The sequence below is a fragment of the Urocitellus parryii genome, chromosome 6 (genome assembly GCF_045843805.1).
Source record: "Urocitellus parryii isolate mUroPar1 chromosome 6, mUroPar1.hap1, whole genome shotgun sequence".
NCBI lineage: Eukaryota > Metazoa > Chordata > Mammalia > Rodentia > Sciuridae > Urocitellus > Urocitellus parryii.
Window position 1 is genome coordinate 36,461,377 of NC_135536.1, and position 18,129 is coordinate 36,479,505.

Here is an 18,129-nt window from a genome sequence, read left to right on the forward strand (position 1 = left end):
CAGTTTTCTGCCCAGAACCTCTCACCCGCGGCGATGAGGCGGGTTCTCACTCTCTACACTAGCTCTCAGCGCACCCAGGGGTCCGGGGACGCCAGGCGCCCGGGTCACAGCAAGCAGCACGCAGGTACAACTCGAAGAGGCGGGACTGCCTTCCTGCCCCCAGGGAGCAGAGGGGCCCAGGCCCCTTCCACCTTCGGTCGGGGGTGCCAGGCTGGGAGCTCCCACCCCCACCCTCGGCCCCTGACACCCGGAGCCGGCCCCCACCGCACGCACCCTCGGCAGGGCCCCTCGACGCGCCCCAGGGGTTGAGGCAGCTCCCAAGTGTCTTTGGGAAAGAAGAGAAAGGCCAAGAAGCAACCGAGGGAGCAAAGAGAAGGCGAAGGAGAGGCAGGGGCTAGGGTCCTGTGGGCTCGACTGGGGTTAGGGTCGGGGTGGGGACACCAAGAGGGCTGGGTAGGCTTCAGGGGGGCCGCGCGTGGCTCCCCGGCTCACCCCTCGCTCGCGGCTCCCTTCCCTCCCCTTCCCCGGCTCCCGGCTCCCTTTCAATGCAGTTCTTCCTCCTCCCCTCGGGCCCTCTCCTCTCCAGCGCGGGGCTCAGTCCTGGGGATTAAGAGAAAGGAGGGAGGGGGAAAGGGAGGGAAAGGGAAGGGGCGGAGGAGAAAAGGGGACGATCCTTCCAAAGGCGGGTGTTGAGTTTCAGTTAGGACCTTGGGGCCAAACTGCCGGTCCCTGTCCAGCCCCTCTCTCCGGCGCCTTCTTCCTCTGGACCTCTCCGCAGACCTCCGGGTGGTCTGGTCCTCTCCTTCCTGGGAGCTTCGCTCTCCCTGCCACGCCCCCACACTCCCCCGTCAGCCCCGCGCCTCTCAGTCTCCCTTTCATTAGCCCCACATCTGTCTTTCTCGTGGGGAGGGAGCGCGCTCCTTCCGCCTTGCTGGGGTCCTTAGCCTAGCCTCTCAGCTCCTTAGTGCTGCCTCTGCAGGGGTGGCCGGTTTAGCTCGGCCGATCTTGCCGGGCACGGGCCAGGAGTCTGGCGCTGGACATGGTTTCTGGCCCTGGCGAGAAAACACGAAGCCTTAACGTCTGGCCCCAGATCTGCAAGGCGGGCCGGTTGGGCGGCCTCCTAGCCTCCTCTGCTAGTCTGGGCCTGTCGCCCTTCCTCAGCCTGCCTGGCTCTTGCTGCTTCTAGAAGCAGGATTGAAGACTACAGGCACAAAATTTTAAAGAGAGAGTGAGAGAGAGAATTTTTAATATTTATTTCTTAGTTCTCGGCGGACACAACATCTTTGTTGGTATGTGGTGCTGAGGATCGAACCCGGGCCGCACGCATGCCAGGCGAGCGCGCTACCGCTTGAGCCACATCCCCAGCCCCGGCAGATGTCTTTTAGAGGGTCTGCGGATCTAGCTCCCAGGAGTTTCAGCCGAGGGCAGGGCTATTAGCCTCCTACATCTCTCCTGTCTGCCTTCCCACCGCCCTGCTTCTTGGATCTTTATTTTAGAGCACACAACAGAGCCTCCTGAGGCTTGGGGGAAGCCCATTTTCCACTTTTAAAGTCCCTGGTATTTAAAAAGCAAGATGCTATCAGAGTGAAAAGCTGTAGTGTATTTTCACTATTTATGTTTAACAAGCACTTCAAACATAAAATAGACAAGGACGTATGCATAACTTCATTTGGAGATAATATCAGAAGTATAATTTAAGGCCCTCCATCCTCACATTTTGGAGGCTCACACTTGCACATGTTTCTCTGTGTGGGGAGGTTCCCTGCCCCAGCCCCTTTCTCACCCTATTATTTGAGTACCTATGAAGGACCCCCTGCAGAAGGAAGAGGTGGAATCTGTGGGGTGGGTTAGTGAGAGATTCTGGTGTCAACATGGGGTCAAACACTATTGGCCCTGAGCCTGGTTGTCAGTGATGGATTTCAAACCTGGTTAGGGCATGGGGCTAGGAACTTGGAACAGACTGAAACTCCATTAGGACATAAAGGAACTTTTAAATTTCCAGATACATCTGAAAGGAGAGCTACCCCATTCCAGCTTCAGTCTGGTTAGAGGTAGTCACTAGAGAAGACTTTCATCCTCCTCCAGACACCAGTTCTGGTGGGCCTGGCTGTTAGGTACACAGACATGCTGCTGCTAAAGAGAGACTGGGTATGATCTTTGCTCAGGGTCTGCCAAGGCAAATTTGGAGTCAAGGGGAGGTGAGTAGGATACTCTGTCCACAAAGACAAGTGCTTTACTTGGCACAGGAAAGTAGATGGAGGCCAAGAGGAGACGAAGCTGCTAGGACCAGGCAAGGTAGTGGCTTGGGAGCTGGGCAGTGGAACTCAGTGCCTGGGCAGTGTAGTGATGGACAATAGAATGCACATCAGCATGAGAAGACTGTGCTTCTGGAATGCCCAGGCAAGGAATGATGCCAATCAGTCTTGGAAGTGAGTACTGGTTTATTAGCTGTGTGACCTTGGTCAGGTTATAGACCATCTTGGAATCTCAATTCCTCATCATTTTTTTTTTTTTTTTGTACTGGGGATTTAACCCGATGTACTTTACCACTGAGCCACATCCCCAGCCCTATTTTGGATTTTATTTAGAGACAGGGTCTCACTGAGTTACTTAGTGCCTCACTTTTGCTGAGACTGACTTTGAACTCGAGATCCTCCTACTTCAGCCTCCCGAGCTGCTGGGATTACAGGCGTGCACCACTGTGCCCAGCTTTAGTTTCTCATCTTTAACAATAATTTTGGCAGGAAGCAAATACATGGAAAGGGCCCGACACACTATTCTTCTTTCATACTTTCTTCTTCTTCTTTTTTTTTTTTTTTTTTTAAAGAGAGAGTGAGAAAGGAGAGAGAGAGAGAATTTTTTAAATATTTATTTTTAGTTCTTGGCGGACCCAACATCTCTGTTGGTATGCAGTGCTGAGGATCGAACCCGGGCCGCATGCATGCCAGGCGAGAGCGCTACCGCTTGAGCCACATCCCCAGCCCTCATACTTTCTTCTTGAAAGCTGAAAAGGTGTCTTGAATGAGGGCAAGAGGAACCTTTCTCATGTTCTATACCCTTTTACCCTCTTCTTTGCAAGCAAAAGTTTAATGTGATTTGAATTTTGTCAGGAGGAGCTCTAGGGTCCAGGCTTGGGAGGTCGTGGAGGCCCTGGGTGGGTAGAAGCCTCAATAAGTTGGGCTCCAAAGATTTGTCCTAGACATGTCAGGGAATAGAAAGGCAGGAACCCTCCATCTGGCTTCTAGGGTTCCAATCATCTCCCGATCTTTCCTCTTCCTAGGAGGGTCCAACCAGCTGGTTTCTTCCTCACCTCACCTTGGGACTTCCTGGGTCTCTTTGATCCCTCTTATTATTCAAAACTTCTCGGGTACTTGCTAATTCTTCTAACCCTCATCTCTTTGGACCCACAGCACCTCTACTGTCTTGGTTCTAATCCTGGTTCCAACACTAGCTAATGACCATGATGGCTCTGTGACCTGTTGCAGCCTCTGGTTTCTTGTCCACAAAGGACAATAATCATGGGCATAATGATGGAACCTAGAATACCAGCTTGTTGTGAGCATTAAGAAAATCCTGAGAACAGCACCTGACCCATGATATATAAATGTTGGCAAAGGCAACTATTATTATTGTTATTTGGTGGTACCCTGAGGGGGCACCAGGATAAGGAGGACATGATGTCTGCCCTCAAGAAACTCATAGATAGGGTTGAATCCAGTCAATACCTCCCCACTGACCTTAGAATAAAATTCAAATGCTCCACCATGCCCTGTTAAGACTCTAAGTGATGGATTCCTACCTCCTCTTTCACATCATCTTCTCTTCACTTTCACCTTTTGTTTTTTTCACCCACACTGTCCTTTCTGTTTCTTAAATATGCCAAGCCCTTTCCCATCTCTAGGACACTGCACGTCTTGCTCCCTCTTCCTTCTCCCAGATCCTTTCCATCATCACATTAAATACCACAACCCCTGACTTTCTGAGTTACAGTTGCCCTCCCTCTCCCCTCCCCATTCCCCTGTAACCTTATCTCATAACACTGTTTCATTTTCCTCATCACACTTATTATTATCAGAAATTATCTTGATTCATTGTTTACTATCCATCTCTTCCTAAAAAAGTTGTTTGTCTTATCTTCTTATGCATTCTTAGCATTTAGAGTAGTAGTGCTTGGTGTATATGGTGCTTAATAAATATTTGATGAGTTGATAAATGCACTCAGACATCCATGGCTATAGGACACAGCTAAGTAAGCTGAAGGTCTTTGTGTTAGTCAGATTTTTGTTACTACGACAAAAATATCTGAGAAAAACAACTTAAAGGAGGAAAGATTAATTTTGGTTTGTGGTTTCAGAGGTTTCAGTCTAAGATTGGCTGGCCCCATTGCTTTGGGCCTCTGGTGGCACAGAACATCATGGCGGAAGGGCATAGCAGAACAAACTCTAACCACATGGCAGCCAAGAAGTAGAAAGCAAAGAAGAAACAAGATAAATCTTCCAGAACACGCCCCCAGTGACCCACTTTATTCAACTAGGACTCACTCACCTCCTACAGTTTCCACTACCTCTCAATAATGCCATCAAATTATGAATTATCAGTGGATTAATCCACTGATGATGTTAGAGCCCTTATGATCCAATCACTTCCCAAAAGTCCCACCTCTGAACATTGTTACATTGGGACAAAGCCTTCAACATGAGCCTTTGGCAGATATTCCAGACTTGAACCATGTTGGTCCTCCTTGGGGAGGCACCATCGATGTGCTGGAGTATTGAGTTGTTGGAATCTTTGTCCTCTTAATTCTGATTCTCCATGTGACTCCCTGAGTTCTTCTTGAAGGCAGGCTCCTGAGCTAAAGCATTTTTGTAGTTAAATATCTTCCATTGTGTATATATGCCACATTTTTTTGTATTCATTCCTCTATTGAAAGGCATCTAGGTTGATTCCACAGTATAGCTGTTGTGAATTGTGAATTGTGCCGTTGTGAATTGTGCTGCTATAAACATTGATATATACACAATGGAATATTACTCAGCAATAAAAGAGAATAAAATCATGGCATTTGCAGGTAAATGGATGGAGTTAGAGAAGATAATGCTAAGTGAAGTTAGCCAATCCAAAATAATCAAATGCTGAATGTTTTCTTTGATATAAGGAGGCTGATTCATAGTGAGATAGGGAGCATGGGAGGGATAGACAAACTCTAGATATGGCAGAGAGGTTTAAAGGGGAAGGGAGGGGGCATGGGATAATTAATGATGGTGGAATGGAATGATCATTACTATCCAAAGTATATCTATGAAGACACAAATTGGTATGAATATACTATGTATACAACCAGAGATATGAAAAATTGTGCTCTATATATGTAATAAGAATTGTAATGCATTCTGCTGTCATATGTAAATTTAAAAAATTAAAATTAAAAAAAAAAGTGATATCTTAAGAATAATTAGCACCTGGTAGTGGTGCATGCCTCTAATCTCAGTGACTCTGAGGCACTCAGTGACTCTGAGGCTGAGGCAGGAGGATTGCAAGTTTAAGGCCAGCCTCAATTTATCAAGACCCTCAGTAACTTAGTGAGACATTGTCTCAAAATAAAAAAAATAAAAAAGGGCTGGGGATATAACTCAGTGGTAAAGCACCCCTGGCTTCAATCTCCAGTGCCAAAAATAAATAAATAAACAAATTAGCAACTGGGATCATTATCACCTACCAGTCAGAACAGAGAAACAATGTTCTGGAGGCCTCCATCCATGCCAGGTATTTACACTTCAGTGGCTAGATCAGGAGGTGTGTTGGTATGGGGGGTTTCCAAGTCTGAGGGCAGCAGATACTTACTAGCAGGTGAAGAAGTATCTCAACATTATTTATTTTGTTTATTTGTATTTTGAGATGACGTCTTGCTGTGTTACCCAGACTGGCCTTGAAATCACAATCCTCCTTCCTCAGTCTCTTGACTAACTGGGATTATAGGCAGGCACCACCATATCTGGTATATTTTAACATTTTAATAAAACCAGTGTTCCAGCCTCAAAAAAACTAAGTGCTGATGAACATCAGTGGACACTGCTGAGTCCTCTGGATTCAACACTATTTCAGGAACTGAGGTGCAGAGCTGCTAGACTGGTTAGCGTTTTTCTGGCCATCCAGGGCAACCCCTGGCACCACCGCACTAATACACACACTTCTGCAAATGAGGAGGAAACATCAGAGAGAGAACGTAAAGTCAAGAGAGGATAGGAGCTGGCCTGAGACTTTGAGGAAGCAGGTAAAAAATTGAAAATCTTTCTGAGAAGGGGCAGGACTGCTATATTCTAACTCCCTATGAGCCCCAAGAACCTTCTCAAGCTAAGGGTGGGAGGTAAATTCCATCACACCTTCCCTGCCCTTTCCTGATAGGTACTGACCACTTTTTCCAGGGACACAGAGGTAGGAATCCCAGAAAGCCCTCTTTGGCTGTGAGGTCAGGGCCCAGGCAAGTGGGGACGTGTTGGGAGGTTACTCTTGATGTCAGGTGCTGGGCGAATTTTCCTTTGCTTCTGCCTCCAGCATTGTCCTTATTGCCACCTCCACATCCCCACACCTCCCCCAGGGATTCCCTGGAAGCTGAAGTGACTCAGGGATTCCAAAACTAGTCACCCCAGGAGGAAACCCTCTGGAAAATGTTTCTCATGGCAGGGAGTCACCCTAAAGAGTTCCACAAAGCTGCTACTGAGATAAGGATAGAGGCTCTGAGCAAATGGGGTGGGGTGGGCACATGTGGCTCAGAGAACAGGTTCTTGGGTCAGGCCCAGTCTTCATAGTATGGAAAAAGCCAAGCCTGGGGGAAACTCTGTTTTGGAAGGGGCCCTCCCTTTACCTTCTAGGGGTTTCCTCTGCTCTGAGGTACAGAGGCAGGGAGATTCCCCAAAGGCTTCTCCTGAAGGGCAGTGTCCCCAGTAACCCAGGCTGAGTCCTTTCTGCAGTGTCAGCAAATGAAGCAAGCAGCTGGGATCACTTCCAGCTCCTTTGAGCACCCCTTTCTGCAGGATCAAGAGATTTGAGCCAAGATCAGACTCCTGTTCTTCTTCCTCTGCCCTGGGGTTCTGATCCTTTAGAGGAGACCCATAGGAAAACTGTTCTTCTGAAATAGCACTATACCTGGGGACCCATTCTAGGTTTGGGGATTGTCCAGGAACACCAGAAGCCACCCTGAGATCATGTGTCAGACAAAGGCTGGACAACAGGAATCTGGAGCACAGGATCCCCTCTAGCAGGGCTGAATGCCCCGTGGCGTTGGGCAGGTACAGGTGAGACCTGTGCAACCCAAGCCTAGGTGCGTATGTTCCTGGCAGTCTAGCCCAGGGACCTTTATTCCTGGATCCTGACTGTCTGGATTTGAGCTTTATATGCTTTGATAGAACTAAGGAAATGCAACTAAATTGCTTTTCTCCACAGGCCCTACAGAAGCAGTTACAATTTAAAGAAACAAAAGCCAGGTGACATACTTTTATAGATTTAGTCATCTTGTGTTAGGATGGGAGCAAGGGGTAGATCTCGGTTCTCCCTCTGCTCTCCCACTTTGGGGTCTGCAGGGTTGGGGATGGCAAGCTTCCTTCTTTCAACAAGAGGAAGTTTGATCTTAATTCAGAGAGGTGACCCCCAAATTTAGTCTGTTTCAAATTGAAGTATTCACTGTAGTGATTCCCCTTCCATTTGCAGCCACCTGAGGGTTGGCCTAGCTTATATGTCAGGGACTCAGATTTGGAGTTCATCAGGCCTAGAATGGAAAACCAGCTTGGCCTCTTTCTAACTATGTGACCTTGGGTAAATGACTAAATTTCGTTGGGTCTGTTTCTTCACCTGTATTATGGAGATAATAGTTTCCATGTCCTGGTTTTATTGTCAGGATAAAGTAAGATGATGCATATCCAGGGCTTATCATCCTCCTTGGCAATGTGTAAGTGCACAGGAGCCCGGCCAACAGTAGATAAAAGGGAGAGGGTGTCTGGGAGCACAGGGGTTGAGGGTGGGTAGTAGGAGTGGGGTGATGATATTCCTGACCTTATTGTTCTTCCCAAGTGCTCCTGTTCTCCCAGCCACCACGATTTTTTCCCCAAAGTGGCCTTTCTCTACTGTTCCAGACCCCACCAAGACTCACCAGAACAGCTTATCCCAATTCTCCAGAATGCCCTCTGACATTTTGACTCTCCTTTAGGGCTGCTTTTGGAGGAATCCCCCTCTACAGAAAGTTATTCCTGGTTCCTTCTGTTTATTTCCCGAGTCCTTGGTTACTAGAGGAGTATTTTCTGAGGGAAAGCACATGCAAATCAGGAAGCATTATTCTAGAGACAATGTCTGTGTATGAGTGTGTTGGGGTGGGGTGGTCAATGGTCAGGAAGTGAACTCTGGTCTGTTTTCTGCAGTCTTCCTCAGCATGCTGGACCCCCACTGGCCCGTGTCTTTGGGGTCATCCTTTCTGAAGCATGTATATCCCCTCTGGTGGATGGTGCATCATGATACTGGAGTGAGACTGAGTGGGGTCCCCCCATGGCCTGAGAGTGGCAGCTATTCCTGCCATGAGCCTTGTCCTCAAGGCCTTGTGAGCGAAGGTGACTTCCTCTCAGGACTTAGGTAAGGTTGTTACCATGCTCCTCCTCTTCCTTGCTCCACCTTCTCATTTGTGCAATGGGAACACTCACCCACACCTTCTTCCATCAGGCCCTGCCCATCTAGCTAACAAACTTATGGGGTCAGGGGTCAGGATCAGGGTCTTCCTGGCAGTCCTGTGAGGTGAGGCCTGTGTCCTTATTCTAAGGAAGACGCCAGGGAAAGTGTGGGGGTGGGGCAGCAACTAGAGAGGGTGAGGGGAAGTCAGGGGGCAGCTACTGAACTTTGGGGGAGAAGTCTGAACAATGCGGGAGAAGCCATAGATGATGGGGTCATAGGAATTGCGGTCATCAAAGATGGAAAGAGGTCAGAGAACCAGGGGATGAGGGGGTCAAAGGAGATGGAGAGAAAGGGAAATATTTACTATCATGGGTGGTCAGGGCCATCTGAAGAAGGGGAAGAGTGCAGATCAGATGCTTGGTGGGAGTAGCAGAGACCACGGAAATGAGGCCTTTGAAGGAAAGGCCAATGATATTCCATAATTTGGGGTGGCAAACCAACCCGGAAAATTCCCATAATGACAGTTACAAAGATACATAATAGCAGAACGTTATTGCTTTGACCCCACACCCGGAAAAGCGCAACGAGCAAAGCTTACCCAATCAGCTACCAGACAGATAATGATGTCACCACAACTTCCATGAAGGTAGCATTCTAAACAGCTTTTGGAAATGCTTTCAGGTTTTTTCAGTTTTGTTTTGTTTTTTAATCTCAAGCCACTCCCTCCAAACGATAGTGGAAATAAATTTGAATAAACAAAACAGGTTTGCTGAAAATAAAACCAGGACTCCCAAACCACTCCAGTCAGCCTGCTTCCAGAAGGCCTGTCAGTCAGGGCACCACCACCAGTGGCTGAGTGAGCAGCATCCAGCATGTACCAGGTGAGTGCACACGCTGCCAGAGGGGTTGCTGAGAGGAAACTGAGCAGAGTGTTGCTGAGGGTTGAGGGAGGCTAGGCTCCCAGGTTTGGGGGAGACGTTTGGATGGTAAGTGACTGGATTAGGTGGGAGCAGTTCTCACACTGGCCTTTTTCTCCAGGTGGTCGCATTCTTGGCTATGATGCTGGGAACCCACACCCTTAGTTTTCGACTCCGGAAGGACTGCAGCCACTGGCCCAGCTGTGGTCCCAGCAAAGGGCAGGATCTCTCCGAGGATTTGTTGCAGGGGCCAACTGTGTTCATGTCTCCCCCGGAGCCTGAAAGCCTTGTCCAGCACCCAGAATCCTGCAGGGCCAGTGAAGATGGACCCCTCAATAGCAGGGCCATCTCCCCCTGGCGATATGAGTGAGTCTTCCCCCCATCCCAAATGAAAACCCTGCCTTTGCTTTCCTGTGTGTGTGTGTGTGTGTGTGTGTGTGTGTGTGTGTGTCAGGGCTGTGTGAAGGAGCAGGCAAGTTCTACCCAATTCTACTTTCCCTCTTTGATCTCAGAGGCCATAAAGTTTCAGAAATTAACAAGCCTAGATTTGAGTCCTACCTGTGACACTCCCATTTAGTCACCTTGGGCCAATAACTCCCCCCAAGTTATTTTATTTATTTATGTAATCTGTAAAATGAGATTATACCCCATAGGCTAATATGTAGATCAAATGAAATCACATATGTAAAATCTGTTCTTAATGTTGGTACTCTACTTTTTTCCTTCTCTTTCTCCTTCTTATCTTCCTCCTCCTTCTCCTTCTTTTTCTATAATGTCCCACTTTTTTTAAAAAACTAAAACATTAGGATATATGGTATGATACATGCACAAAGCATCCCAGTACCAAATGTAACTTCTCTGGATCATGAATGGGTTTTAAGTATATGAAGATTGTAAAAACCTCAATTCTTGGGGTAAACCTGGCATCTAGAACCCTGGGCTGTTTATCTTTGATCATGATAATGTCACCTTATTCTTTTACTCCGTGTGCCACAGAAATATTATAATTCTCTATTTGTGCCATAATGTGAAAAATGTTAGGAAATACTGCAATAGAGACAAAGATTTAAAACATATTAAAGATTAGGGTCTTAGGGATCCCAACCATAATTCTTTTGTCTTTGGGGGTTCTGTGTTTCCACTCCCCATACATCTGACTCTTTTAGTGACTTTGGGAATGGATGAAGTTTAGTGGGGGTAGGGAGGGGGCCTGCTCCATCTTAACTGAGATTACATCTCAGGTGGAGTCAACAATTTTGAGTGGTCTCAGAAGGTCAGTTGGTTCTGGGCCAAATCTGATGGTGTAAAGCCTGTTGGGGGAGGTTGGGTGCCAGATGGCTGACTGAACTAGGGCTCAGACCACTGGTTGGGAGGCCGTGATTCCCTGATAACCACTTAGTCAACCTTGCCCATTCTGTTATGTACAACACTTGTTCTACAAGCTGCTCTTCAGAAAAGTAATGTCAAGTAAGTTTGGGTGCAGCAGTCCAGTCCCCACACCCTGAGATTTATAGTGCCCCTTACACACTAAAATCTGCAAGAAGTCTGCAGAAAAGGAACCATTAAATTCAATGTTTCCCAAACTCATTTGACCTCAGAACCTTTTCTTGAATGGTGTTTATTAGGGAACCCCATTGGGAAATGCTATAGAAGGTGGACCCCAGTCTTCCAGGGTTTTTCTGTATGGAAAACAGTCTTACAACCTGGGATGGAGGTTTTCCTGCTCCACTGTTGGAATCCAAACCTTTGGAGTATCTACTCTTTCTGTGTTTTTCAAGGTTTTTTTTTTTTTTTTTTTGCCACAAAAGCTTTTCAGAATAGGAAAAGAAGTCTTTCCCTGCACTGTTAAGTGTGCTTATAATATATGCTTTGGTAGTGTCTTGTGGGTATAGGAAACAGCTCCTTCTAGGAAGTAGAACTGGTGGAGAGAGAGAGAGATTGTCTTCTTTTTCTTTTTCTTTCTTTTTAAAAATTATTTTATACTTGGCTGTCAGAGTAGTTTTTACTTTTGAAACAATTATAATTTTATTTTAGTTTTTGGGCACCAGGGATTGAACTCAGTGGCACTCCACCACTGAGCCACATCCCCAGCCCTATTTTATATTTTATTTAGAGACAGGGTTCTACTGAGTTGCTTAGCAACTTGCTTTTGCTGAGGCTGGCTTTGAACTCGAGATCCTCCTGTCTCCATCTCCAGAGCCACTGGGATTACAGGTGTGCGACACTGTGCCTGGCTTAACAATTATAATTTTAAAAGACCTAAAATGTAATAATTACCCTAAGAAACCTCACGCTAAAGCCCAGCTCGATATCATATGGAAGAAGAACTTGGTCTGGTGGAGGCGGAGGCAGAAGCCTGCTTACCGTCCCCTGCCTCCTGAAGGGCTCCAGAATAGGACCAGGTGGAAAACCACTCTTTTGTCCCCTACATTCACTTTCAGTCAGGGAAGATAAATCCCAGAGAGCAGGGTGATGACTTCTTCAAAGTTACACAGCATGTGGGTTCCAGAACTGAGACAAGAAGTCAGGCCCCCATGTCCTTCCTCTAGCAGCCCCATCCCACCTGGCCCTCCCTGCTCTGGCCTATCTCTCCAGGGACTGACCAGTTGCATCCCCACAGGTTGGACAGAGACTTGAACCGGCTCCCTCAGGATCTGTATCACGCCCGTTGCCTGTGTCCACACTGCGTCAGCCTACAGACGGGCTCTCACATGGACCCCCTGGGCAACTCGGAGCTGCTCTACCACAACCAGACCGTCTTCTACCGGCGTCCATGCCATGGTGAAAGGGGCACCCACCATGGCTACTGCCTGGAGCGTAGGCTCTACCGCGTCTCCTTGGCTTGTGTGTGTGTACGGCCCCGTGTGATGGCCTAGTCATGCCTGCCACTACCTGAAGCCAGACCCTTATCTGTAAGACTGCAGCCAGGTGCACAACCATCTTGCCATGGTAGGCCAAGATACCCACATGCTTGGTCCCTCCGAAGCACCACCTGCATCAGCAAGCTCCTCGGACAGGACGGAGGCCTTGGGGAGAACACACACTTTGGCACTTTTTTTTTTTTTGCACTTTTTTTTTTGGAGGTGCTGGGGATTGAACCCAGGGCCTCGTGCATGCGAGGCAAGCAGTCTACCAACTGAGCTATATCCCCAGCCCTCCACTTTAGCACTTTTTTGGAAGCACTTTTGGAAGGGAGCAACTGCAGCTTGTGGCTGCTGGAATCTATTGTCCTGGCATTTCCTTTCAGAAAAGGCCTTCAAAGCTCTGCCCATTTCTGGAGGCCACACTCCTGACTCTTCTTATCCTCCCAACTCCAGCTGCCCTGGCCCAGCACAGGAACTTTCTTCATATTTGCCCTGTTGCCCCTCATTTCATTTGTTTGTTCATTCATTCATTCATTCATCAAACACTCAGTGATCATCTACTTTGCACATGTCCTAGTGTAGTTACAAGTCCTTTGACATGGATCATTCTGAGGAGGAAGCTGTTATTGAATGTGGAGAGATTTATCCAAATAAATATCTGTATTTAAAAATGACCTAATTTGTCTTTGGCATCCATGGTGCCCGAACATCCCACGGCCCTCAGCCCACCACCTCCTCCTTCCTACCACCAGCCCTCACCTACTGCCCGCCCTGCCAGCTCTCCATGCCATGCAGTTTCTGTTGCACTCTCCCATCCCTTTCACTCTCTGGCTCCCTGACCCAGCCCTGAACACCAGGGAAGGGTCAGACCTCCTCCTGCCATGCTGGAGAGACAGAGGCCCATTGAGGCACTGCAGCAGGCATACAGCGCCCCCTTGTCTCCCCAACAATCTGCCTTTGTCCTCTGCTGCAGCTTGGTCCTGAGGGTGCTGCTTGGGCTGGGCTCCAGCTCTCACCCTCCTTAAAAGGAAAAGGGAGAAAGGACCAGCCAAGGAAGAGGGTTAAGGTTATAGGAGGGGGAAATAAACTTATTCAGGCTTAGGTCAAAGAGGTGTTGTGGGGTGTCTTACTCTTGCCCCTGTCTAATGCTTACTCCCAGCTCCTGTAGTTTCTTTCTGATCTCCTTCTGTCTTCCTTCTCCCCTTTTCCAGGCTGGGTTGGGCTCCCAGTAAGGGGAGGGGTTGGCCACGCCTCTCAGCCCTCCCAGCGTCCTCCTAGGGGGCTGGTGCAGGCAACAGCAGAGGCTCTCTGGGCAGCCTGGTGAAGGCCCATCTGGGAGGCCTCCCCAGCGGCTGCCTTTTCCTGGGCCCCCAGCAGACCTCTCTGCTTCACTTTCAGGTTTATCCAAGTGGCTTCTTGCTCCTGTCTGCTTTCTCATCCTGCCAGGTTTCTGGGTCCCTTCCTGGGCTGGTGGCAGTGTGTGGGTGGGTGGGTGGGGCAGTGCCCAGTGGTCCCCACGGAGATGTTCAGTGCTTGGAATCGCCGGGACCGGCCCCCTGAGGAGGGGGCAGCTGCAGAGCTCCAGGGCTTCGCTGTGGACAAGACCTTCTTCTCTTCTCTCAAAGGCATCCTACTGGAAACTGAGCTGGTAACAGCTGCCTCCCCAATCTGGTGCTTCTGTCTCCCCCATCCCCAGCTCCCTGTCCCACCAGCCCTGAGCTGGGTTCCCAGGTTCACAGCCCAGCAATTCTCTTTTCGAGCTTCTCCCGTCTCCAGCTGCACCTTCTTCATCTCCTGCTCAGCTTTCTTGCTGCCTCTCCATTTGGAGCAGGTTTCAGTTGCAGCAGGATGGGTTGAAGTTAGACAAAAGGGCAGCTTCCTGGGACGTGGAGGGATTGGACATAGGGATAGGACAGGGATAAAAAGCTGGCTTGTCTTTTCCCAGCCTCCAGGGTGACCACTTGTTGGCATGCCTAAGAAACCCAACTACCAAAAAGGGCAGATTTCCTACAGCTCTGCTTTATCTGCTGGCTGCTGCCCATGAACATCTATTTTCAGGAAGACTCTTCCCCCAGTTCCTTAGCAAGGCCTCTGCCTCTCTGTCATCCTGTTTATCTAGGGAGCACCTGCCTTCTAAGCCTTCTCTTTTGGTGTGGAATAAAGGCTCTGGTTCTCATTAGAGAAGTTTAGGACATCTGAGAGTGGAAAGAGCCTTGTGGGCCAGGGGCCACCTCCTGAGGTGCAGGGCCTTTGTGGGCTCAACTCCAGGGGCCTACTGTGTACTCCTGGGGGACATCACTCTAGAGGATCACCATAGGCTCATACTCCCTGGAGCTGTGCAGCTTGGCCTAACTGCTGGGGTTACTGGGGTCCCTGGGGCTAGAGATGGCCCTCTACGGTCAAATGCCTGGAATGGTGTCCCCGACACCAGGAACGGGAGACATGCCAGAGCTCTTCCTTATCCTCTCCAAGGATGGGAGGTGGGTGCCAGCCTGTGGGGTTCCTGAGGAGGGAAAGGCCAAGGTCAGGCCTGTGCATGTGTCCCCTTCCTGGCTAGATCTCCACACTCGGTCCTGCAGGCCCTGACCTTCATCATCTTCATCTGCTTCACGGCCTCCATCTCCGCCTATATGGCCGCGGCATTGCTGGAGTTCCTCATCACGCTCACTTTCCTCTTCTTCTACGCCACCCAGTACTACCAGCGCTTCGACCAGCTTAACTGGCCCTGTCTGGTGAGGAACCCTGCCTCCCTCACCCCATCTTGGTCCATCCTTCTATCCAATTGCTGAATTTTCCTCTCTTCTCCCAGTTCCCCTCCACTTCCACACCCCAGCTGGGCTTTGTCCCAGGTTATGCCCTGTATTCCACACTGTGCTTTTACCCAGACAGATTTCACAGCTACAGGGTCCCTGCGAACAAGGAGGATAGACATCCCTTAAGTCTGCCCTCCCACTCACCAGAGGCCCAGCCTCAGCCCTGCCCTGCCTGGGCCTGCAGGCTGGGAAGCTCAGCCACTGGCTTGGACTGACTCTGCCCAGTCCTTGGCTGCTGTGGACTCTGTTCTTATTCCCTGGATAGCATTGTGAGCTCTCTTGAAAGTGTCCAGGGCCATCCCTATATAGAAATTCAGGGTCCCCGAGGGTCAGGCTGCTGACTAGCCTGGGAAACCTCTGGGTGATTTCTCCCTGCCTTCTGACATCCCTGGCTCCCCAGGACTTCCTCCGCTGCGTCAGTGCCATCATCATCTTCCTCGTGGTCTCCTTTGCTGCTGTGACCTCCAGGGAAGGGGCTGCCATTGCTGCTTTCGTGAGTCCAGTCCTGTGGGGCACTCTGGTTCCTTAGGACCTCTGGCTGATGCTTGGACACTTCTTGTGTCCAAAGTGGAAGCCAATGCCTGGGATCTGGCTCACCCCTCTCCCTGTACATCCACCTCCCTCTCTCTTGGTCCAATGGCTCAATAGCCTCTGCTGTGCCATGTTGACCTTCCTCCCACAGGTGTTTGGTATCATCCTGGTATCGGTCTTTGCCTACGATGCCTTGAAGATCTACCGGACTGAGATGGCACCCAGAGCCACCCAGGGTGAGTCTGCTCCCTGAGATGCCCCTATCCCCACCCTAGCTGCCCCAGCCTGACATGGCTTCCATGCCTGGTTCCATCTTCACAGGGACTCAGCAGTGACTCCTGGGCTGTCTCCCAAGCCCACCCAGACACAGGGAACCATGAAGCCCAGATATGTCTCCTTTGGATTCATTGACCCCCTGGCCACCATCCCCCACACCAGGTCTACAGAGGCGTCTGCCCAAGAAGTCAGTGGGGATGTATCTGTGGAGCCTGGTGCCCTGAGCCTGGCTCCTGATGAGGTTCTGTCCAGAGGAGGAGGGGGAAGAGGGGAGGGAAGGAAACTGGGCTCCCAAATTAAAAGATTCAAATCCTACTATTGAGTCTTCTTGTTCCCCAGAAATTAAGGCAGATTAGGAATGCCAAGTAGTATTCATGGGAATGTTGCCTGGAGCAGGCCATGATCCCTATCTGAGACCAGGTCCAAGCAGTGAGGAGGTGGGAGCCAGCCTGAAGAAGCTAAAGACATTCACCAAAGCAAAAAATGCCCCACAGCCTGAGGTAGCAGAGGGAGAGATTTCTGAAATGCTGTGCTCAAGGCCACTCTGTTGTGTGCCTGGTGACTGGGCACCTGGAGTTCTGAGTCCTGATGTGAGGAAGTACCCCCTATCTACGTGTGCTCACCTCAGTAGGCTTGAGCCGAGGTGCTTGCCCCGGGCTTGTGTAGAGCTCCCCCTTGTGGTTTGGGGAGGACCTGGCCGGCAGGCGGCAGGGAAGAGGGCAGTCAGGGGCTTTATAAGAAGAAATTCACAAAATGCTGGCAGTAGAAGAGCTCTTAGATATCAGCAGGTCAATACCCTCATTCTACATAAGTGAAAATTGGGGCTCAGGAGAAGTGACCTACTGATTTGTTGACAGAACTAGGGCTAGAAGCCAGCTGTCCTAACACCTAGACAGGTGTTCTAGATACAGTATGATATGAAGCTCCCTTGTAGCTCTGAAAATAATAGACCAGCCTCATCTGCAGCTCTCTCCACCAATGGGCCCTCTGTCTCAGCTTGCTGGTTCCTCAGAGCACATTTCCTGAGTGCTTTTTGTCCCTGTGCTGTGTATCAGGCATTCAGATGTGAAGCCTTGTCCATGAGCCCTCACAGATTGGGAGACAGGCTGGTGGAGGGCTTCCCACAATGAAAGGTATGGGAGAGCTCAGCTCTAAGAGTTTGGAGCAGCACCCACAGCCTGGGAATCAGCCTGGCCTGGTCCATGGAGTTCAGTGCAGCCAGGATTTCCCTGCCCAGTCTAAGACAGGGCCCAGCTCAGTGGCTGCAATCAGCTGACTTGCTGTTCCCTATCCTGAGTGCTTGATTGTTCCTGTTATGAAATGCCTTCTTTTATCTTTTGGGGTGCTCCTTACAGTTGTAGGCCCCAGTCCCCAAGCCCTGCCTGGACCTTGGATCTTGAGCTCTGGGGTGGTGCTCTGCTTCCTGGGTCCTGCCCACTCCTCTCTTGGATTGACTTTTCCTGCCTCCTGTTTTCTGTTCTCCTATCCTTTTGCCCTGGCTCCTCATCAGATCTGACAGCCTCTCCTGGCAGGTTCTCCAAGTCTAGAACCAACTGGATTTTGTTTTCCTGGATTCTGCTCACAGCTCTCTGGTTTTATGTATAATTAATTCTCAAGACGAGGTGGCTGACCTGGCAGGAATGTGATTGGATGGGCACCACCTGAAAGGAGGGATAGAAGAAGATCAACTAGTGGAGTTGGGGAGCGGGGTGCCAGGTAAAAGAATAAGAAGGTAGTCTGGAGAGCCTCGTCAAAAAGTCCAGTGGAGGGTAGAGCTTTACTTTGAGCAAAAGGAAGTTAAACCAGCTGAACCCTGAGCAACTATGTGACTGGTCCTCAGTAAAAGCTCAGAGACAGGAGAACCTTGCTCAATGGTGAGTGACTGTGTATGCCTCTGTGCTTGTCCATGTCTGTGTGACAGTAAAAATGGATGAGCATTGCCACACTTCATCCACCCTGCATACTGAATGGGCTCAGCATTGGCTGGCCCTGGAGTCCTGGGATACCCTCATGGGGAGATGCTAACCCACAGAGGCTGGGAGTCAGACCCCTGGGGCTGCTGGGGGTAATTCCTGT

The 18,129-nt window shown here is 49.6% G+C and overlaps 2 protein-coding genes and 1 non-coding gene across 3 annotated transcripts; 2 read left to right on the plus strand and 1 right to left on the minus strand.

Annotated features, from left to right (window-relative positions):
- Window positions 1–33: 33 nt before the first annotated feature.
- Il25 (interleukin 25) lies at window positions 34–12,445 on the plus strand. The gene is made up of 3 exons (XM_026406041.1): window positions 34–124; window positions 9,656–9,935; window positions 12,190–12,445. Exons 1-3 carry the CDS (start codon window positions 34–36, stop codon window positions 12,443–12,445), a joined length of 627 nt encoding a protein of 208 aa, XP_026261826.1.
- Window positions 12,446–12,647: 202 nt separating this feature from the next.
- On the minus strand, window positions 12,648–12,720 carry Trnaa-cgc (transfer RNA alanine (anticodon CGC)). The gene has a single exon. It is a non-coding gene; the product is annotated as a tRNA-Ala (tRNA).
- A 1,235-nt stretch (window positions 12,721–13,955) lies between these two features.
- On the plus strand, window positions 13,956–16,175 carry Cmtm5 (CKLF like MARVEL transmembrane domain containing 5). The gene is made up of 5 exons (XM_026406060.1): window positions 13,956–14,081; window positions 15,013–15,165; window positions 15,647–15,739; window positions 15,929–16,013; window positions 16,099–16,175. The coding sequence occupies exons 1-5, from the start codon at window positions 13,956–13,958 to the stop codon at window positions 16,110–16,112; spliced, it is 471 nt and encodes a 156-aa protein (XP_026261845.1). The 3' UTR covers window positions 16,113–16,175.
- Window positions 16,176–18,129: the final 1,954 nt, after the last annotated feature.

Excerpts from the sequence above, each read along its gene's own strand:
- Il25 (XM_026406041.1), top strand. The coding sequence starts at position 34 with ATGAGGCGGGTTCTCACTCTCTACACTAGCTCTCAGCGCACCCAGGGG. Across the intron at positions 125-9,655 it reads TCACAGCAAGCAGCACGCAG|GTGGGAGCAGTTCTCACACT; the intron begins GTACAACTCGAA and ends TGACTGGATTAG. Across the intron at positions 9,936-12,189 it reads ATCTCCCCCTGGCGATATGA|GTTGGACAGAGACTTGAACC; the intron begins GTGAGTCTTCCC and ends GCATCCCCACAG.
- Cmtm5 (XM_026406060.1), top strand. The coding sequence starts at position 13,956 with ATGTTCAGTGCTTGGAATCGCCGGGACCGGCCCCCTGAGGAGGGGGCA. Across the intron at positions 14,082-15,012 it reads TCCTACTGGAAACTGAGCTG|GCCCTGACCTTCATCATCTT; the intron begins GTAACAGCTGCC and ends TCGGTCCTGCAG. Across the intron at positions 15,166-15,646 it reads AGCTTAACTGGCCCTGTCTG|GACTTCCTCCGCTGCGTCAG; the intron begins GTGAGGAACCCT and ends CTGGCTCCCCAG.